At 38.8% G+C, this 22,725-nt stretch overlaps 2 protein-coding genes and 1 pseudogene across 2 annotated transcripts in view; 2 read left to right on the top strand and 1 right to left on the bottom strand.

Annotated features, from left to right (window-relative positions):
- Window positions 1–1,851: 1,851 nt before the first annotated feature.
- On the top strand, window positions 1,852–15,820 carry LOC103705957 (U2 small nuclear ribonucleoprotein A'). Its single transcript, XM_008789874.4, has 8 exons — window positions 1,852–2,159; window positions 2,300–2,340; window positions 7,445–7,574; window positions 7,659–7,864; window positions 14,369–14,542; window positions 14,864–14,914; window positions 15,007–15,171; window positions 15,502–15,820. The coding sequence occupies exons 1-8, from the start codon at window positions 2,078–2,080 to the stop codon at window positions 15,505–15,507; spliced, it is 855 nt and encodes a 284-aa protein (XP_008788096.2). The 5' UTR covers window positions 1,852–2,077; the 3' UTR covers window positions 15,508–15,820.
- Window positions 15,821–17,461: 1,641 nt separating this feature from the next.
- Window positions 17,462–18,915, top strand: LOC120111975 (annotated as a pseudogene).
- Window positions 18,916–20,213: 1,298 nt separating this feature from the next.
- LOC103705956 (E3 ubiquitin-protein ligase RFI2-like) overlaps window positions 20,214–22,725 on the bottom strand; it is a 31,727-nt gene continuing 29,215 nt past the window's right edge. Inside the window, exons 4-6 of the mRNA XM_008789873.4 lie at window positions 21,686–21,711; window positions 21,194–21,584; window positions 20,214–21,082 (exon numbers count right to left, since the gene is read on the bottom strand). Coding sequence (XP_008788095.1) covers window positions 20,575–21,082; window positions 21,194–21,584; window positions 21,686–21,711 — 925 coding nt within the window. The 3' untranslated portion in view covers window positions 20,214–20,574. The remainder of the gene's footprint in view (window positions 21,083–21,193; window positions 21,585–21,685; window positions 21,712–22,725) is intronic.

Consider the following 22,725-nt stretch of genomic DNA (forward strand, 5'->3'; position numbering starts at 1 on the left):
TCATAGCGAACATAGTAACCGAGTGGTTTAGGTTGCAGATCTCTAAGGTGGTTGCATAGAAACAGCTGACATACTCCCGCAAGGACTCATCCTCCCTTTACTTAATGGAAAAGAGGGTGTTAGAACCCTTCTTTTGCCTCTTGCTACTCATAAAATGGGCAGCAAACATCTTGGCTTAACTGAATGAACGAAGTTTAGCTATAGTTTGATGTACCACAACTGGGCTGCCTTCTGCAACGTGGCGGGGAAGGCTTAGCACAGTACCATATTGGTGGCGTTTTGGAGTATCGTGAAAGCTTTGAAGCTCTCCAGGTGATCTAGTGGGTCCATAATCCCATTGTACATCTCGAGTTACGACATCTTGAAATATGCAGAATAGGTTCCTCCATTATCTTTGCTCGATGGTGAACTCTACTTTCCTCCTTTGCTCGGCTTGGTGCTTCCTCAAGGCCTCGATTTAGTGATCCATCTCCTCGAACTTGTGATCAAGGTTTGCCTCCCTCTTAGAGGCTCTTTCAGACTAATGGGGAGAGGAGTGGTTGGATGCTGATTCTTCCCAAGATGGAAAATTAGTGGATCGACTCCAAGAATTTTGTCCCGAACTTCATGGATGAGAGTGATGACTATGAGGGGCCATTTTGGGGCTTTGAGGACTGGCATGGTCTTTTTGTTGAGCCCATCCCAAGCTCCGATGAAGGAATGATGGCTTGGCTGCGTTGGGATTTCCTGATGGCTCGGCTCACGAGCTTGCTGCTGCCATTGTTGTTGGTTGGTGGCTGGCTACTGCAGGTTCTAGATGGTTGTGGTCACCACTTGAACCTGCTGTATAAGCAATTGAAACTACTCAGCTGCAACTGCTGGTGTTGCCTACGGTTCTGGTGGAGGATTAGTTGAGCATTACAAAGTGCGGGTGTGCACTTTTTGAGACTCCATGGAAGTGACCCGTCTGTCCTCTGAAAAAATCACTTTGAATGGGATCAAAGAGCCCTCCTTCTAGTGATTCGATCGAGGCATTGAATGGAAAAGGTTGTGAAGGTCTCGACAATCGATTGCTTGGGCTGTGTAGAATGGCGATGCACCCAAAATCGTGTCAGAAGGTTGAGGTCGTGCTTTGGAATTTCGATGTATTGTAGAGTTTATCCTAGAACAACAAAGACAGAATTTTTCTTGCCGGAGAGTGTCCGACGAAAGATCCTCTGATGCTTAAATCATGAAGACACTCAGAGAATAGTGGAGGTTTAGAGAGCGGCAACACAATGGTCTGCTAAAGATTTAGAGCACTTACCTAAAAGGTCTCATTGAGTAGGTTGTATAGGCCAAAGCCGATGCTTGTTGCTGGAGAATTCGGGCACATGGGTTGGCCGTCTTTAGTAGGTCACCATACGTTCCGAATATCATGCACAGTTGTTTTGCACACGCATCACACTCCGCGCATTGAGATAATTTTGAAATTTAAAAGGCTGCCCATGCGCTTCTTAATCTTGCCATGTGGCAGATTCTAATTGGCAGATTGGAGGCTTTATGGGAGGTTCTGATTGGCTAATTTTCCACATGAACTATAGTTGGTTTTGAGATGTGTCACTTAAAAAAATAAAAACTATTGCAAATAGTCAATTAACTAAAGCAGAAAGGCAAACTACATTGGTTGGACCGCTATAGGTGTAGATAGGTGGATCTAGAAGGTAGTAAAATCATTGTTGTGGTAAGGCCAGGATGGGACCATAAAAATAAACCAAATGAGCTTATCAGGTGGTGGGCCTCGTTTAACTCACATCTGGTCTAATCCAGCCACATTCGGAGCCCAACCATAGCTGCCACTCACTAAGCTGGATCCAACCCTCCTTAAGCTGGCCGGTCGGATTAAGCCTTCCGGAAAGTGCAGAGAGGGCATAACAAAATCGACTCACGGAGCTCACTCGCCGCGGCAGGTGGCTTCTTCCACCCTCTCTCTCTGTCCCTTCCATTCTCTCGCCGCCGCTCGCTTCTCCAATTACTTTTAGGCAAGGGCACCACCACCGCTAAAGCACGGAAGTGGTTCTTTCGTGCCCTAAAGGTAGCAACAACAGCAGGAGCAGCAATGGTGAGACTGACGGCGGATTTGATATGGAAGAGCTTGCACTTCTTCAATGCCGTTAAAGAGCGAGAGTTGGACCTTCGAGGTTTATATGTCCTTCTCATCCCTCGCCTTTCGCCACGCTTCTGTTTAGATTTTGTTATTAGGGTTTTTATCTCTTTTTGTAATTATGTTCTCAAGAGGCTTTAGGGCTGGCTTACTGATATCTGGTCCTGTTTGGTTCAGGGAATAAGATTGCAGTCATAGAGAACTTGGGTGCCACTGAGGTCAGCTGGATTTCCTCTTCACTTCTTTCTTTTCCTTCTTATATTGATCTTTTATTAAACGCCTGGCTGTTTTTTTTTTATTTTTTTTATTTTGTGTGATGGATTTGGTGGCTATTTCTGGATTATATGTTAGTTGATATTACGTAGGAAGACTATCTTTGGTCCAAATGTTTGTGATGGGGAACAAGAGAGCTTTGTAGTGTGTGTTCTAAATATTACTGCCAGTGTTGCCGAGGATGGTCGACAGCATTTCTTGCAATATCGAGTTCATAATAATGTAGAAGGGCTTTTAGCATCGGCTATGGTCTAGGGATATAGAGATACTATGGGATCAGTATCGATGCAAGAGGAGGATCAGTAGTTGTGCGGGTACGGAGAGGTTTTGTTCCTAATACTGAGAAGGATGGTGGTATGTAGGTCTGGATGGTTTGAGTCTTAGATATTGTTGACTTGGAAGTGGCCTTGCAAAATATTAGATGAAGGGAGCTACAACTTTTGAATCCATTATTTTGATCATTAAGGGCAGTACACCTTTTACTGGACATCACAGCATCATCTAAAAGATCATTACTTTTAAAGGGAAAAAGCAAACAACATGGCCACCCCTTTTTAAATGCTAATTTGAAGCATTGTTCGAACTCACCACATTAGCTATTTAATGTGGCAAATTCATTCTTGTCTAGACAGTATTGTTCAATGGATTCTATGTACGTAATTAACCTTACTAGCTGTAACGGATTTATTTTGCCTTCCCATTTTCTGTTTAAAATTATGACATTAATGGTGGTGGCAGGGTCTGCCGAGCCAGGCCGAGCCGGCCCGGTTCAAGCAGTATCGAGCCGATCCGATGTGAAACCGGGTCGGTTCGGCATTCCTATTCGGTTCCTGTCGGAACCACTATTGGACCGTCCGGAACTGGCCAGTTCAGTGTCAACTCGGTGAGATCTAGTCGGTTCGCACCGAGTCAACCCAGTTTCGAACCGAGTTAGGATGACATTATTGCCACGGTTACCTGATGCCTTTAAAAAAATATCAAGAAAGCATCAAATTGGATCTAAATTTGTTGAAAAAGTTTAAAAAGAGGGATTACCAATTAAATTTTTTTGAAAACTCCAAAAAAATAAAATCAGCGTGCCGGTCTGTGAATTGGCATGCCTTATCCGTGCCAGTTCGGTACGGCCCGGTATTGGGTCGGCAGACTGGTTCGCTGATACTGACTGGTATGCATATGTACCGGCTGCGTATCGGTCTTGTACTGGCCCGTACTAGCGTGCGCGCTGTGGATTTTAAACCACAGTGCGCGCAGAGCGCCCCGCGCGGGGTGATTTCATGTCGCGCGGGCACAATTCCACTTGTTGGGAATCGCCCCGCACGGGGCAGCGCGCTTGCACGGGTGCAGGCTAGCTCATCGTGCGCTGCCCTGCGCGGGTCATAAATGCCACTGTGGCCAGCTCTAGCACGTCCGTGCGGGCGCGGACGCGAAGCAAAAAAGAAAAATTTCTGCGCACGTCTGTGAACCAAAAAAATAAATAAATAAATCACAGACACGAAGCAAAAAAAGAAAAATTTTTGCGCACATCTGTGAACCAAATAAATAAATAAATAAACAAAAATTGGTTCGTACTGAACCGATTCTAGTACGAACTAGTCTCGAACCAGTCCGATAGGCAATCGATACGCCTACCGGTACCGGTTCAGCATACCTTGGCCGCATCCATCTGATGCCTTTTAAAAAAAACATTAAGAAAACATCAAATGGGATCTAAATTTGTTGAAAAAGTTTAAAAAGAGCAATTACCAATTATTTTTTTTTGAAAACTTCAAAAAAAATAAAATCAGCGTGCCGGTCTATGAACCGGCATACCCTATTCATACCAATTCGGTACGGTCTGGTACTGGGTCGGCGGACTTTGGGTGGTAGGAAACTGTTAATGAGTTTTTATAGTTAGAAGATATGATTGTTATTAGTTTTCTTGTGTTCAATTTTTTCTTTTTTGCATATTTTGCGATAATAACTAATTTGATTAAAAATTTCTTTGGCTATCCTCTTTTATTCTTATTGCAGATTTATAACTCTTTTGCCTAGCTGCCTTATAAATTTGGATGATAGAATCTCTGATAACTTGTAATGTGGTTGCTTTTGCTTATGGCTGCACATACTATAGCCAGGAAATGAACACTTACAAACTATGGGTGTTTGTAACATTGGAATTATTCCTTATGAGCTTGTGAATAACATTTGACTTCACATGGTGGGCAATTGCAAGTTTACAGGTGCTTATGGTTCTTGTGTTTTGGACTTTGGATGGGTATATGCAGATAGTTGGATCCATATAGGTCAAGGATTCAGTTTAAAGGTGGATGAGAATCACGGCATTACGCTATGGTTATTTCTAATTCTGGAAAAGGAAGCACTTTATTTGAAATCAGTTGTGTTGAAACTATAGGTGTATACAAGTTGTTAATGAGTGATTATGTTGTGGCTTTTTACATTGTTTCATATCAGACTTAAAATTCATCTGATGTATTGGTTGGCTGCTGGCCCTTATCTCTTGAGAATGGGTAGCTGGTATGGCTTTTGGGTGTTGTGGCTTCATGTAGACATTATGGAAGTATCTAGTTAATTGTTTGCTGGATTTGTTAATTCTCAGTCAAAGTAGTAAGTTTTTTTAGCTGGGTTGATATCACTTTGTGAAAATTTTTTAGGAAAGATTCCGTCCCTTTAGGAAAATTATCAAGCACTGCTTTAGGGTTTTGAAAAGGAGAAAAGATGCTGAAGTTTTAGATCTGTTTACTGCATGTAATTCTCTCATCTTCCTCTGGTTTCTTTTTTTTGCCTCTTTCCTTTAGCAAAAGGACTTGATGATTTGACATGTTATTGGTGGAAATGGTCCTCTGCAGCAATTGCTTGATCTCTGTGGTTTCTGACTTTTGGAGTCCTAATCTAATACAAATCTAAAGTGATGTATATCTGATTCGTTGGTCAGATTTTTATATTATTCTTTGTACTTTCTTCGGTATTATGAGCCACTCATGTGGGTGTCTAGGAACACTAGATTGCAGAGCCATATAGTTGTGTTGGATGGGATTTTGTCTTTTTTCAGTTGTATTAAGAGGAGGTCATTTAGTTAAGATGGGCCATTACTTGTGTTTTTTAAAGATAAAAGAGCGAAAAAACAAGGTTAACTTAGAAATGTGAAGTTGTGTAAAGTGGTTGCCCTCTCTTGGATCCGCAACCCACACATATGTATATACCAAGTTCAATGATTGGTGCGGCATGAACTCCCTAGTCCAACTTTTGAGCAGCAGAACACACACACGTACATGCTCGTGCGTGCCCACATGCTAGAATGCCTATAGTCTTAGGGCAAGCCTATCAATCATTATTTAGAATTTAGATAATTTTTATGGAGATCTGGAAGTACATACTTAAAATTTGGATGTTACTTCGTTTTGTATAGAGATTTGGAAGTACATACTTATCATGTTAGATTTCTCCTTTTATGGGTAAGGTTTGCCGAACTAGTACTGAGACTCGTACCGGTCGGTGCCCGGTACGGTTCGGACTGAGCCGAAACAGAAATGCTGGTTCACGGACCAGCACATCCTAATTTATATTTTTTTTCTAGTTCTTTCTCTTTTCGAATTTTTTCTATAAATTTAAGTCTAATTTGATTTTTTTGTTGTCTTTTTAATGTCTTTTTGATGTTTTTTGATATTTCTATGACCTCGTTATAAGCTAGAATTATTGCCACAGCCCCTACAAAGGCTCCAGATTCGGTGCGAACTGAGCGATTTGCATCGAATCCGAGTCGAACCAGCTGAAACCATCCGGTTCCGGCCTCTAGGTGGCTGGAATTGCTTTCTAATGGCAAACGGACCTGATTGGAGACCAGTTCGGGCTGAACCGGCCGGTTCACCTCGGTTCAACAATTCTTGCTCGTGGGCCCTCTAATTTAGTGGTATTCTAGTGCACAACTCAAAGCATAGATCTTCCATATGTTAGCCCACCTGATATACTATGGGATACTAAGGATTTAATTATATGCACAAGGCCTTAAGATGTTATGGAATTCAAATAGTTAAAGTTTTCTATATTTGGCATGCTTTGAAGATGTCAAGAATTGGATGTTTTAATTTCGAAAGATAATGGAGATTTTATGATTGCTATCAACTAGCTTAGCCAGTTTGCCCCTTATCCTTTGGGGTAACTTGATGAGGAAATCTTCAAGACTGCAAACAGGTTTTAATTTATTTTGTAACTTCTATTGTTCAAGAACTATTACTGCACTACTTTTATGGCGATCACCACACTGAGGAGATACGTAAGCTAGTGAATGACATAAAATAACCATTAGCAAATCTAATAGTTTCTAACGAGCTTTTCTTTAGTTTCTTTTCTGTCATATCATGTTTTAAACATTATAACCTCTTTATCTCTTGTAGGAGCATCAAACAGTAGAAATATGCTTCATTTTGCTAATGATGTCACTAAAATGCACTTACTGTGTAACAACTAAAACTCCAAACCTCTATGCTAATTTCAATATACCACTAATTTGGTGGTCATTTGTAACAATTTGGTTTTCTTAAGTATATTTGATCCTTAAGTGTGCAAATAGAGAAGGATTGAAATATATTAAGTTGATGGATATAAACATTATCCTATGTATACATATGCAGTTATGATGTACTTTAGGTCATGGTATGTTCTTGGTATGGGCTTATAACTGTAAAACATGCATGCAAGCTTTTTGATTGAATGAGTTTCCTTTACTACATCAAATGCTTGTCCAAAATCTTGGTGCTCAGTCTTGATATTGAATCTTATTTATGGTATTTTGCATATGTCTCATTACTTTTTTTATTTTTTAGAAGTGTACTTTTTTGTATAAAAGCTGAATGCATAGGGCTGGTTTATAGGTTTTCGTTTCTTTTATCTTGCTTCTTTCTTTTTCTTTGTACATATTGGTTTGATAAAATATATTTTCTGTATGAATTTGCTGTTTAAATACTGAATATTCTGTACTTTTGAAAATGAAGTTTTGAGAACTTCATATATCTGCATTTTATAGTTGTGCACTTTCTCTTGTCTCTTTGGCAGGACCAGTTTGACACAATTGATCTATCTGACAATGAGATTGTCAAGCTCGAGAACTTTCCTTACTTGAATCGTCTTGGTACTTTGCTAATTAATAATAACAGAATCACTCGTATCAACCCTAACATTGGAGGTGAGAAAAAATGTTCAATATCAATATCAATTATTTCTGAATTGGCATGTTTTTAATACATTTAGTTTTTTTTGCAATTCACAGAATTCTTGCCGAAGTTACATACCCTGGTCCTTACAAACAACCGTCTAGTAAACTTGGTGGAGATTGATCCCCTTGCATCTCTTCCAAAGCTGCAATTTCTTAGCTTATTGGACAATAATATTACAAAGAAACCAAATTACCGGTTATATGTGATCCACAAATTGAAACAGCTACGGTTGCTTGATTTCAAGAAAGTAAAACAGAAGGTTAACTCTTACTTGGCATTTTTTACAGTTTTGATGTGATTTTAGTCATTTGAGAACAATCCTTGACTGCTGGGAAATGAAGTTTTAGCGAAGTGTATCACTTTGAAGAAGGTGGTATTGTCCTTAACATGCATATGTATATGTGGCTTCTTTATAGTCTGATGCATGCATCTTGTTGGCAAAACACTATTATCTTTTCTTGGGAAATTCTAGTTGGTTATTTTATATTGTTAGTATTCTAGTGTAATACATTTTTCAAACCAACGTGCATGCACCAGTTCTTTTATATTCTTGGAAAGTTTTAAGCTTCATGTTAGGATCAAAATTTGGCTTGAATTCAGCTTGCTCCATTAGTAATCAAGCTGAGCAAGAGTTGGGCTTCACTTGCGCTAGCTTTGCTCAATTAAGCTGGGAATAGGAATTAATTAGTAATAAATATAAAGTTTCTTATTTTTCTTGTCATAATAAAAACTATTATACTAATATAATTTACATATAAAAGAATGTATATCAGCTAAATATTGAGATACATCAATGAAACTTAGCCTAAGTTATACGTGTGTGTCCTTAGAGGCCTTAGGTACTCACTAGATTTATCAAATGAGCTGTTTGTGAGCAGCTCAAGTTCGGCCTGAAATTAAATGATCTGGTTTGAGCTTGGCTCGATTATTGAATGAGCTGAGCCCTTCCTTGCTCGACCTCAGCTCATTTACACCACTATTTCCTAAATTTCAACTAGCAATCTGTTTAGGGCATTAGATCTTGTTCATCTCTTCTTTATTCACATATTTTTCCATGGTGGTTCATATAACTGTCACAGAGGTAACCAATGTTGAAGGTCTGGGAGATCTAATTTTTAACAATATAGGATCCTTTTTTACCCTGAAATTATACAGATTTGCTCTGAAAACAATGAAACCATAGTGATGAATGTGGAGATCTTTTTAGTTTGAATTTGTTCATATTTTTCATGATCGTGACATGGATTACTTTTTTCCTTTTTCTAATATTTGTTAAAATTTAATATCCAATGTAAGTGTAAAATTGTTGCTGTGTAAATGTTTTGTTATTAAATATTGTTCATTATAGAGGGATGTTCTGTTATAGATGTAAGCAACATGAAATTCCTAAGAGTATTGACTTTGAAACCTGATTCCCTAACTAACAAATTAAACAATGATTAACAGTAGTTACATACATACATGCAGCCTATGTGCATACATGCATACGTACATACATATATACACACATATGCACATATATACATACATAGCATGTACATATATAAATTATGATGTCAGATTGGTCAAGAAATTGTGCTTCTTCATCCACTTTTTTACCATTTGAATTGCCAAGAAAATGAAAAATCCCACTCTTGGCTTCACTCTTGGCTTCCAAGCTCTCCTTTTGGTTAGGATCAACCCATATTTCTAAGCATCTGTATCAAAATGTTCAGTAGTAAAGAGTGCCTTCGTACACAAATGATCATGAGATAGATGAGGATAGGCATTTGTTTGGTAAAGTATGGAAGGATGGAAATGACTACATTTTGGTAGGAAATAGACATAAGAGGATAAGATGAAAAAAATGTTTGGGCTCGAGAAAAAATTGTTTGGACTAGAGGAACTTAGGTGAGGAAATACTTAATTTGGGTTGGGAGGCTTAAAAAAGAAGATAGGACAAGAAGAAATAAGAATAGCTAAAGTTTGTTAAATGAGTCAAATTTTCATGAGAAATTGAAAATTAGAAGGCAAGGAGTTAAATAGGATAATTGGATTTGATATCGTGGAATTGCTGATGTATTATACTCTATTTCTCCTTTTCTGAATTTGGCGCTTTGCTCTTACTATTGAAGTCTTAAAATGATGTCTCCCTAGCCCAAATCTATTAAATTTTGGCTATTTATCCTATAGAACCAGTTAGGAAAATACAAAATATATGAAGGATATGTTCACTGTCATCCTATATCTTTAATGTATATTCTTTTTGTATTAAAAACTATTTAGGGAATCTCCATACACAAAAATGGAAAAGAAAAATAGGTATTTTCCTATTACTGGGTTACAATCAAGGATCGCCGTGCTAGTACTAGGGCACGTATCGATTGGCTGGTGGTATGGTTCAGTATGCCCTTGTGTCATTTTATGCCGGCCCGTATTGACATAGCAGAGAGGGCGAGGGAGAGGGAGAATGGGCAAAGAGAGGGAGAGAGAGGAAGAAGGCCGGTGGAGCATGGCCTGACACAATAGAGAGGATGGGGGATAGGAAGAACAAGATAGAGGAAAAGATAAAGAGAGGGGGAGGGAGAGGGAGAGGGAGAGGGAGGGAGAGAGATGGACGGTGGCGGATGGCCGGTAGAGGCTAGCGGAGGTTTGGGAAGGCCAAAGAGGGGTGCAGAGGGGTGGAGGGCTCTGCCCTCTAGACCCCTATTTCAAACGAATTAGGAGTTCCAGATGGGGCTCTTTTTCTTATTTTGAAAATTTTAAGTGAAGTCAGCTACCCTCTTGCCAACTTTACTTAATATTTTCATAATATTTTTTTTAAAAGTTTAAAAATATTAAGTGAAGTCGGCAAAGAGGTTGCCGACTTCACTTAAAATTTTCAAAATAAAAAAAGAGGTCCTATCTGGGACTCCCATTTTGAACGAAATAGGGGTTCGGAGGGTGGGCCCCTTCTTTGGTCACCTCCATCGACCGTCCGCCACCCTCTCTCTCTCCTTCTATCTTCCTTTCCCTCTCTCTCTCTTTTCTTCTCTTTCCTTTTTCCTCTCTCTCTCCTTCCTCGGTTTATCATTTTGAATGCTGAAACCATCTTGATCAACTGCCGGTACGGCTCAGTACGTCCTGAATTAAGCTGTTTGGGATGGTTCCGCATTCGTTAGTTATAATGGGTGTGTTCCACATGAAACAAAATGGTGTGAATTTGCCAAGGTGGTTAATGTGGCCCACTGGACATGGACAAATTGCATCGGAAGCTTCTCTAAAGATGTTTTAAAAGGTGATTGCCTTGGTTGCTTAGGAGTCTGCTTTGATGTTAGTTAGGTGTCATGTTTGAGTGCGGAAAATGAGATCGTTTTATGAATTGGTATCGAATGTTGCCAAGTCCGTACTTCATTGACTTGCTAAATCTTATTTGATATGTTGAGTTCTATTTTCTGGATTGTAACTATTCTTTTTAGATTTCTCCTTATGTTTTATTAATTTTTTAAATTTATTGTTTTTGGGCCACCTTGAACTCTACCTCCACCCAATGCCATGTTGCTAGCTGGTCCTTAGTTCAAAGCTGTCTGGTGCCTGCTAAGTTTGAAAAACGTAGTTCTCACATACTGACATTCTTCAGCTGATAAAGTGTACATGAACTTGTAATCTTTAGAATAAGGACATAAATATGCTCGCCTACTAGTTTAGCTTAGTGGCTGGCATGGACACTTAGGTATGTTATGTGCTGCTTGAAGAAATTCTTTCTTGCATCTGATGAGGCTCTTATTACATGGTTTTTTTGTAGTGAACTAAAAGTAGAATGAATCCCCTGCTCTTTTATTTGAGGTTAAATCTCTCTCTCTTACTGACAAACATTGGGACACATCGCTCTTGCCACAAGTAGAAAAGTGCATGTGAAGCACATGTATGAAGCTCTTTGTGGGACGTGCCACTTAAAAAGCTATTCTTCAAAAGTAGGAGCAATGATATCCATGACTCCCCCTCTTCTTGTCCGCCAACAAATTGAAGGAGTGGTATAAATTATAAAGAAGTATGTTATTTCATCCATAAATAATATGGGGTCTGCAACCATGATTGAAATAATTTAGACCTAGTCTTTACCTACTCATCGGCATCATCACTTGAGCAAGTTCCCATCAAAATGGGGTTGGCTGGGGTCCACAGATTTAAGTTGAGAAGGATATATAAAGAGGTCAGTAAATTTTATGATCATTTGTTAAAACCAATCTCTAAGAATTGATGTTAACATCAACCCTCTAAGAGTGGTGCCTACAACAAAGTCTAGAAGGCTGGTCGCACTGGTTGATGTGTAAAATGCCGGCGTTATGGATCTTAATTTAAATTCACCGAATCAAGGAGCAGCTCCTGATTTTCCTAAACTTTAAAAGATTAAGGATGAGAAGACTAATTTAAGGTACTCTGTTCATCTCAGAGGCAGAAATCACAAGCCAAAGTTTCCATTTGAATCATACAACCAAATTGATTATTTCAAGAAAAGTAACCCAATGCAATCCATATTAGACATTCCAGGGGTTTTTGACTGCCATCCCAAATATAAAATTTCAAGGTATATTGTATCCAAAACTGAATAAAAGTTCACCACCAATTATATTAAAATCCAGAAACAAGAAAAAATATTTTAAATTAGCACACTGTTGTTTTTCCCTCTGATGAACATATGATTCAACTTAAAATATAGATTTCACTAGATTGATCATACAAGGAGTGCATCTTCTGTAAATACTTCCATCACAGTAACCATTCATCTGAGTACTATGATTTCCCTACATCACTTAGTCTTCAAATTCAATCCTCTAACATGACATCATATTTCAGAATAGGTAGAATATTTTCATTTCTGTCCAACTTGTCGACAATTCAAAGCTTTAAATAAAATTTAACTAGTTTATGAAATCTTTTATGTTGTCTCAGTTTCTAATAGGGCTGAAAAATCGATTAAATATGGATCGGTTATGAGCATATTCATATCCTTATCTGCTTTTATTGGGTGAAGCCATATGGATATGAATCGGATGCTAAGAGTTGTTTCCATATTTTCATTCTAAACCAAGATTGATACAAATTGGATATTAACAATGGAAACATAGATACTGATTTTAAGGATAATGTACGAGTAAAGTGTCATTCGACTTTGTGTTTACTAATTCAAAAAAGTATACAAGCTCTGCAACTTATTTTATTATTTTAGAAAACAAACAAATGATTGGACAAAGAACGATGAAGCAATAACTTTATCCGCTTAATGGAGCCTAACTCTTCAGTGTTGAGAGTCACTAATGTTTTTTAAACTAAACTAAGTATACAAATCACATGACTCTGTAATGGAACCTAATAACTCAAAGCTACACATTTTGTGTTAGTTTAATGGTTCAAGGATGCATTCGACCAAGATCACTATATGGAAATAAAATTGAAAACATAGTGATGCTATCACTTCACCTGTGGAGTTTTTAAGAGCTATAGGTCTGAAAATGGATTTGGTACAAATCAGATATTTGTGTATGCCCATTTCTTAGACATTAGTCGGATGCGAAACTTGAGTCATTATCTGGATAGAATCAGATTGAGAAGTGGATCTAGATCAATATTGTTGGATCTATTCTCACACGTAGTTTCTGAGATACATGGATATGTGAAACATTTATTAAAGCAATTTAGAGAAATAAGATCTACATTAATATTGGAGTTTCAATGCAATGTGTATATAATAGAAGTTATATGAACCTATACTGATCTGCTATAAAGCATTATAGAAACACGTACAGGTGTATGCATATTCTAAGCTACTGATAAAAAATTAAATATGACATGCCTACATTATTTTTTTCATCAAAAAAAGACATGCCTATATTATTTGACTCATCTTAAACAATCAAAGAACACCAAGATGAGTGAATTAACGACTAATCTTACTTGACAAGAATGATTCTGTCAATTATTCTTTCTCTTGCCTTCTAACAAAAAGCTGCATTATTGGGGATGCCAATTTTCTTCAGAGTTTTGAATTGATATTTCCGTTCTGGCTATCTGAGAATTGAGTTAGTCGATTGTCCTTGACTGCTATGAGGCAGAATGTCATGATAATTTTTACTTTTCCAAATTAATCTAATTTCTATCTGTTTTTTCTTTTCTTTTTTCCCCATTTATTGGGTGAGCTTATGTGCTATTTACTAGCAAAAACGATTTACTAGCAAAAACTAAAATTTTAAAATCATTTTCCTTTGAATTGTATTTTGCGGTTTGGCATCCATGATATTGGGAATAATGAATTTGGTAACAAAATGAAGCACTATTCCTTTTTCCTAGCTAATGATTTCATGTTTGATTGCTTTGTACTGGAAGAATATATCTTTTCCTTCCCTTTTCATGCATATCAACAGTCGCAAGATATCCTTGCTTGCATATTGGTACTTTGGCAACATGAAGTTTTCCTGTATTTACATATCCAAATAAATTCCACCTTTTATGGACATGTGACTACTTTGGTTGACAGACCAACATATGATATTTTGCTTTGTTCAAATATCCTTTATTTTCTATAGTTGTTGGTTGCTGATAAACCTATACTGTTTCAAAAACTTCATTTCTGATATATGTTGTTGGGACGTGTCAAACTCTTGGAGGCACAATATATGCTGATTTCACATTTATGCTTCTTGTAAATTGTGATTTTTGTGGAGCTGCTTATCCTCGATCCTCGAGTTTTTTTGATGATAGACCTGTGTAATTTGATTTATACAATGTTCTATTTCTCTGTCATTAGGAGAGGCATGAAGCAGAGCATTTGTTTGCATCGAAAGAAGCAGAGGAGGAGGCCAAAAAGGTACCTGCAAAGACATTTACTCCAGGTGAAGCTCCGGATGTATCAGATGTTTCAAAAGCAGAGGAGGCCCCTAAAGTTGTTGCCCCCACTCCAGAGCAAATTACAGCCATCAAGGTAATACATAACTTTGCAAACTAGTGCATACTCTAGATTTTCAAATTTCAAGGCAATGCATTGCGTTCCCAGTAATATTAGGAAATGCGTACAATTGTGCATCTTTATTCTTTAATATTGATGTCAACATAGTATTTTCTGGAAATAGCTGGTGTTTCTACTCTAGCTTTTAGTCCTCTCTCTTGTTTGTAGCCAGTCTTTGACGATATAGAAATTTGCTTATATATCTTTGCAAATGGCATATGATGTAAATCTATGCTTGAATATTAGAAGCTAGTCTTTGCCCGATTGAAGAATGACTGTTAATCATGGTATGTGCAGGCTGCAATTGTAAACTCTCAGACACTTGAAGAAGTGGCAAGACTTGAAAAGGTATTATACCTCTGCACTATAAAACAGATGTTCTTGCATGTCATTTGGTTTCTTGCCATGCAACTTGACTGATTTTCATTTGCCATGAGCAGGCTCTGAAGTCTGGTCAAATTCCTGCAGAGTTTCAGATACTGGACAAGGATGTACACATGGATCCAACCCATGCAAAAGATGACAAAATGGACATGGATGGTCAGAATGAAGTAAATGATGCTCAAGATCAGAAGGAAACTGAAGATCCAACACCTATAGAACAGGTGACATCCCACTCTACTGCCTGAATCCTTTTTCTTTCCTTGCATAATAAATTGCTGATAAGATGATTATTTGAATACCAGTTAAAAAATTGTATTCTGCATGAGATAAAGCATGCAGCTTTTGAGGTGATAATTTTCCAGCCTTTTTAGGTTACGATCAAAAAAAATTTGCTCCAGCCTTGGTCTTGTGTTCCCAACTATCTGTTTTGAAAGCTTTCGCCTTTTTCTTTATCATATGCTCTGAGGCACTGATTGCCAGGTACTAATTACTTTTGCTCTTTCTAGGAGAGCTGGTTATAACCATTGGTTTGTCCTCTTATCTTTTTTCAGGACTGAGAAGTGTTTCTACCAGCAATTCTTTAGATGGTTATCGTTCCTGGCAGGTTGACTGTTCCAAAGGGCTTCATAGTTGACTGTATCTGAAGATGACTGTATCGTGTGAAGCTGTGTATCGAAATTTCTCTTTTCCCATTCTACAACTAATAGTATTCTGTGTCTTCTTGATTTGCGCTTGGTCTGATTATATGACACCATTCAACTTGATACTGATAGGTCTGCTGAATCCAAATGTTTTCATGAAACAATTCTGAATGAAAGATGATGTGGTGGAACAAACGACTTTGGGGTCAGTACCACATCTAAGAAAAAATGGATGGCTAACAGTGTTGATAAACTATTGATTACATAGAGTTTCCTCCTTTTATGTTCTGAAAACCTGATTTAGGATCACAGTTAGCTTGTGGTCTGCTCCCAATTGTTGTCAGATGCATTTCATCTGAAATGGGGATCTAACTTTGTGAACAGCTTATGAGCTCACTTCATAGAAATTCAGTCAACTGCCAATGAATTTTGAACTATGCCTTGGTATTGGTGTAGTTTTCTCAAAGTGAGTCAGAAAGCTTTTGCTGCTTGTGAGTATGCCTGCTACATCACTTGCAAAACAACATGGCATTCTGATGTCGGACAGCAGGAGAAAAGAGGGAGACAGAGAGGAGAGAAAAAGGAGAGAAGAAAAAGGCGAGAGGGAGAGAATTAGGCTTTGCACCTAGCTCTAGTTCAAGGCTTCACACCAAGGCTAAAAGAAAAGAATCACAAAGAATATCAACCAAGAAGCTAGTCGTCCTCACCAATGAACCAAGAAGTGCTGGATATCTCCATCGTTGATAAAAACTGTTTGATCGTCTAAAATAATATTAATGTACTCTTGTTGTGCTCGGTGGGGATTAATAATAAGAGAATCATCGGGCTCAGAAGATGGCTCAACAAAAGGGTTATCAAGGATTGTTGGTGCCCCTTGAAGTAACCAAATTTTCAACATTAAAAGTTGGACTAATACCAAAATCAAATGGAAGGCCAATAATATAGGCAATAGTGCCAACCATGTGCAACACCCTGAATGACCCAACACCATGAGCCCGCAATTTCTTAATGGTTCCAAGAAGAAATCGCTCAGGTCGAATACATGTCATTACGTAATTCCTAATTTGAAATTCCTTAGTATGGAAATCTTCTTGCATCTTATATTGAGCATTATGTGTATGAATGCGTCTGTGGATTTTCTAATGCAACTTATAAATGTGTTGTGCAAATGCATGTGCAGATTCAAAACTCCGAACATCGGGTGATATGGGTAAGAGAGATCTGGAGGTTTCCTAGCTTTGTAACCATGCACTACCTCAAATAGACTCCCGCCTATGGACCTCGTGACTGAATTATAGGGGTGAACTTCTTGGACAAATAGAGCGGGTACCAAAGATTCACTGAACAAGAATTGGATCGACCAGAGATGGTGACATTAAGGTCAAACAACCAGGGTCTCCTTGAACATACTAAACTTGGATCACACACATCTTTGTTGTTTTCTTGGATATGGTATCGAACATAAACGCTACCGTTGTTATAACAGCATAGCCCAACGACTTCGTATATCCTGACATATCCAATTTTGGAAACACAAGATGTTTACTAGCATATCTCCACTCTTCACGGGTCCCCCATCATCAACAAACCCACTGTTGATCTCTTTCTAGATTTTCCTTCTGATGCAGGTAATGAGAGCTCATTAGGTAATCTCTCTACGTCCGATTCCACCGAGTCTGGATCGTCCACTAATTTGATCATCACAACCGGATCATCCGAGCCTCTTCCCAGTGTTGTCCTTCATCGCTTTAGTAGGGTAAGATCCACCCAATCTTATCTTAATGATTATCATTGTTTTTATGCTCTTGCTACCCTCTATGAGCCTCGCAATTTCCGTGAGGCCAGTTCTAATCTCCTTTGGCAGAAGGCCATGTCTGATAAACTCCAAGCTCTTCATGATACGCATTCATGGGATTTGACTGACTTGCCTCCTGGAAAGACTGCAGTAGGATGTAAGTGGATGTATAAGATCAAGATTCGTGCTGATGGTTCAGTAAAATGCTACAAAGTTCGTCTTATGGCTCGAGGATTTACATAGGAGTATGGTGTTGACTACGAGGAGACTTTGCTTCAGTAGCACGTCTTACTATTTTTCGTTCTTTACTTGTAGTTGCAACTATCAAGCAATGGAAGATGCATCAGATGGATGTTAAGAACACTTTTCTCAATGGTGACTTAGCTGAGGAAGTGTATCTATAGCCTCCTCCAGGTCTTGCACATTCACAGGGAAAGGTTTGTCGTCTTCGAAAGGTGCTCTATGGCCTCAAGTAGTCTCATTGAGCTTGGTTTTCCAAGTTCAGCTCAGTCCTCACTCAACAGAGTTTCACTCTTAGTGCATATGACTCTGCATTATTTCTTCACCAATCTGAGGCTGGTATTATTCTTCTCTTGCTATATATGGATGATATGGTTATTACTGGAGATGACGTGTTAGAAATTCAGTTTCTTGGACAGCAGTTTCTTGGACAGCAGTTTGAGATGAAGGATTTAGGATCTCTCAGCTATTTTCTTGGTCTCAAGGTAACATCCAGCTCAGATGGCTACTATCTCTCACAGGCTAAGTATGTTTCCGAGTTGATATCTCATGCTAGGTTGATAGATAACAAGACCGTGGATAATCCTCTGGAAATGAATGTCAAGCTTCTTCTCACAGATCGTAAACCATTGATAAATGTAACTCTGTATCGGCAATTGGTTGGCAGTCTCATTTACTTGACCTTGACACACCCTGACATTTCTTATGCAGTCACTCTGGTTAGTCAGTTTATGCATGCACCACGCTCTACACACTATGTAGCAGTCCTACGTATTCTTCGATATGTTAAGGGTACACTATTTCACAGCTTTTATTTTTTGGCCTACTCCACTTTAGATATATATGCCTATTCTGATGCTGATTAGGCAGGAGACCCTATAAATCATCGCTTTACCACAGGCTATCGCTTCTTACTTGGGTCATCTCTTATCTCTTGGAAAAGCAAGAAGCAAATGGTTATCTCTCGCTCCAGTACAGAGGCTGAGTATCGTGCACTGGCAGATATTACCTCTGAGTTCTTGTGGCTTTAATGGCTACTACATGATATGGGTGTTCCTTTAACTAGTAGTTCTTCTCTTTATTGTGATAACATTAGTTCCATGCAGATTACTCGTAATAATATATTTCATTAGCGAACGAAGCATATTGAGATAGATTGTCACTTCATTCGGCACCATATCAAGGAAGGTACTCTTCAGTTGATATATGATGCTTTTGGGGATCAACTTGCTGATATCTTTATGAATTTGGTTCGCAAATTCATGTTGGCATCTTCACTCCCATCTTGAGTTTGAGGGAGGATGTTAGCTTAGCTGTACATTAGCTGTACAGTAGATATAATTAGCTATATAGTAGCTGTACATGACCTGTACTGTAGCTGTACATGACCTGTATACGATAGCTACCTTCACTTATAAAAGGTAGGCTATCGCTGTTTCTTTGGTGGATATACAAAAAGATCATTTTCTCATTTCCCTGCATCTCTTCCTCTTCTCCCACTCTTTCTCAACACCTGTGTTGAGACAAATATAAATTTGAGTCACCACTGAGCTTTGATTCGGATGGTACAACGTCTCGCCTTTTTAGCAACAGTGAGGGCTTGATTTTGCAGGCACCATTCATTTTGACTCCCTTTTCTGTCTATCAAAATGCATTGCACCTGGAAGCACAAGCACTAGGCCCAACGTGGGCCACGTCGGGTGGGTGGAGGGATTGTTAGGTACGGAATGGGGAGTGCGAGTAGAGTCCTTCCTCGTTCTCGGATATGATAAAATTAAGTCAGAGCACAACTACAAGCCCTTCTTTGTATTTGTGTGGCAGTTGAGTGACACTTTGGGTGATGAGAAATGGAGGACGGGCTCTACTAACGAGCAATGGAGTGGAGGGCAACAGGTGGACTGGAAAGTTAAATTCCATAGGGTGGTTCCGAAAAGTGAGACAAACGAAGGATGCAGCTGATCCATGATTGGAATTAGAATCTAAATGAATTGAAATGTGAATAGGAGTAGCCAACATGTTTGATTTATAACTGAAATCAAAATCAGAATAGAATTTAAATACTAAAATAAAGTCAGAGTTGAATTTTAAAAAATTGGAGCATTTCAATTATTCACTTTGGAATCGAAATGAAAATAACTCTTTCCTACCTAACAGCTGAAACAAGAGTCACTCATTCTCAATATCCATTTTTCCTACAACCAAATATGCCCTAAAGGTCAGGAGGGAAGCATAGAGGATAAAGAAGATGGCCCAGGGAAAGTTGGTAGAAGAGGTAGACAGGATCCACCCGGTTTCACTTCCTCTTCTTATTTCAAAGCCAAGCCAGACCCCAGCACGCATGGCAACACTCCCCAGCGCGCGTGCAAGACTATAAAGCCTGCGACCCCACCTCGCTCTTTTTTATAGTTATCAGAGGATAAGACATTCCTTCATTTAGCGCAGCTCATCAGGTGGGTCTCCAATGATGAGACTTGTTTAACGTCAAAGAACAAAATAATTGTCATGCATGGTTATAACAATTCTGTAGAACACAACATAATTAAAGGATTCTCCTCTCCTGCCAGGATTGATGCATTATTCAGTTCAGTGACAGAACCAGGCATTCAGAGCAGGATCATATAAATAATACAGAAGAAACGTTTATGCTCTTGTTTCCAGCTTTGTTCCGCCCTTATATATATATATAATATTCGAGATCGGACTTAATAAAAAGTTTCAGCCCACAACCAGCGACAGGGCTATTGAAGATAAAACCATCAAAAACATTCCAGGAGCACCACCGTCCACAACATCAAATCCCATACAGAAACTGCCGCATCCACAGTTCCCTTGTCCAAAACAAGCAGTTATGCAATATGGGGGATATACAAAAAAAAAAAAAAAAAAAAAAAAAAAAAAAAAAAAAAAAACGAAGTTCGATCTTGGAGCATCCCAAGCGGCTGCACTCCTCACATGTATGGTGGCATTCGAGGAGGGGGCATACGCTGATACCCATTCTCAGGACGGCTTTGTGTGATCCTTTCAGCAGCAGTTCTTTGAGTGAAGCTTCCTGGCTGAGGATTCTGGTTGGGATTGAAAGGACTCCACCACTGAGATTCACCCTCAACTGGGATCCAGGGTAATGGCGTGAAACCCTCTCTACCCCATCCATAAAACCGGTCGATATGTCTGCCAATGCTCTCACCTTCTTGATGGTTTCTGCTTACAGATCCAGATACAGAGAAGCCATAAAAACCTCCAATGTCAGCTGAGGAAGAAGTTGCAACTGAAGAAATAAGTGCCACTCCCCTTGGCCTCATTCTCCTAATGGGAGCAAAGGGAGAGGTTCGCAGTGATGAAGAAGATACAGACTGTTGATAGATGTGACTACCAAGCCCACGAGTATGACCTCTGGCCTCCCCCATAACTGGTGGTCCTAGTGGTGCGAGTAAATTGTTTCCGCTGTGTGAAACAGACCTGCAATAGTTGACCAAGTAGTTCTGATGACAAGCCAATAATATGGACAAACTCTAAAGAAACAGAGGAAAAGATGTAATTCTCATAATGAAAAGACATAGTGACATTTACCCATGCATAAGGGGGTGGGGATGCACAAAAGATCCTAATCTCTGCTGGCTGCTGGTGTCATTTCTAGATAACCTCAAACCAAATTGAGATGCAGACTGATCATTGTTTCCTGACAAAGGAAATGAAAAGGAATGATGTTGCTGCCAGTTGGGGTTTTGTGGCTCTGCTGCAGGAAAACCATGGGAATTGATCATATCAGCAGATGATTGTCCTCCCATGCTAGTTGGATGTCGATGAAATGGACCATTTTCAGGAAGAGAGTCAGCGGAACTTGAAGGTGCAGCATGCACAGCATGAGGAAACCCATGCATGGCCAAGTACGGGCACACATGCGAACTGCTTGAAGAACTTGAATGGTCTCCATATGCTGGGTTTCCCATTAACTCATGATCTTTGATACAAAAAGTAAAATCAACATAAAGATAACACCACTAATAATTATAAGATTTGCTAAAAATCTAACAACTGCTTTGATATAGGCAAAGTGCTTACAAGAGTTTGGCTGGGGTTCTCCTTCCCTGCAGGCAGAATATTTCCATAGTCAACTCACTAGCATCAAAAATCAAGATAAATAGGGCATGTACAAAAATAGCAAGCATCATTGCATTGTCAATAACTAATCTAGAAAGCAAGCAACCTACAGTAGCAGTTATGGTTAGCGCAAGTTATGGTTTACATATTTTGGAGAATTTCCTAGCCGTTAAACTTCTGAATAAGGTCCAAGTTAGAGTAATCCTGGGGCAACCTCGTTTGATGGATTGACATCATAAGATTTGATGCTCCATCAACCAACAATACAACTGATGGGCTTGTACCATTGGGAGTTGTATTTTTAAGGTTTAACCATTATATCCAACTTAATATTATAAATGTGGTCATCAAGAAAAGTAAAATGTCCACTTAAATCTCTGTCATTCTTTATATTTTCCCCCGAATATACAATTGGTGATTTTTGATGTCATGGTTACGAAAATTTGATTAAATGAATTTAAAAGTATAAAATGAAGACCTATAAATGAGGAGAACATCTCAAAATCAATGTGCACAGTTTCACCGATAATCTTCCCTCCATGGTTCCTTTCTGCTAATCTTCATTAATGTTATATGGGCAGGCCCAAAGCTAACAAGGTTCAGAAGGATATACCCAATACTAAAAACATGGGATAAACACAGTTTATCAATCAAATAAGATGGATTTCAATTCCCTTGACAGGTCCAATTTTGTCATTCTTGTAAATGAGGAATCCTTCAGAATGGAAAGTATCATCAAACTTCAATTTACTACTTCAAGCAAGTTGTGCGCTCTGTCATGCATTGTTTTCTAAACCTTCAACATGAATTTATGAACCTATTCACTAGCCATAATGGGCTTAGGGTGAATATGTCCAATGCATTTCAAGTTGTAGCTCCTCACTTTAAGTGCCACATAATTTACTTGTTTCAGGATCTTAACCATCCTTTTACTGCACAAGCCATTGATTTCATTTTCTATTATTTAATCGCTGTTCATGCACCATCCCTGATTCATCAAG

This window comes from Phoenix dactylifera, chromosome 9 (genome assembly GCF_009389715.1).
Source record: "Phoenix dactylifera cultivar Barhee BC4 chromosome 9, palm_55x_up_171113_PBpolish2nd_filt_p, whole genome shotgun sequence".
Taxonomy (NCBI): Eukaryota; Viridiplantae; Streptophyta; class Magnoliopsida; order Arecales; family Arecaceae; genus Phoenix; species Phoenix dactylifera.

What these genes read in the sequence shown, in the direction of transcription:
- LOC103705957 (XM_008789874.4), top strand. Translation starts at nt 2,078, where the DNA reads ATGGTGAGACTGACGGCGGATTTGATATGGAAGAGCTTGCACTTCTTC. An exon ending in AGAACTTGGGTGCCACTGAG is followed by an intron (nt 2,341 to 7,444) that starts GTCAGCTGGATT and finishes TCTCTTTGGCAG; the next exon opens with GACCAGTTTGACACAATTGA. An exon ending in TCAAGAAAGTAAAACAGAAG is followed by an intron (nt 7,865 to 14,368) that starts GTTAACTCTTAC and finishes CTCTGTCATTAG; the next exon opens with GAGAGGCATGAAGCAGAGCA.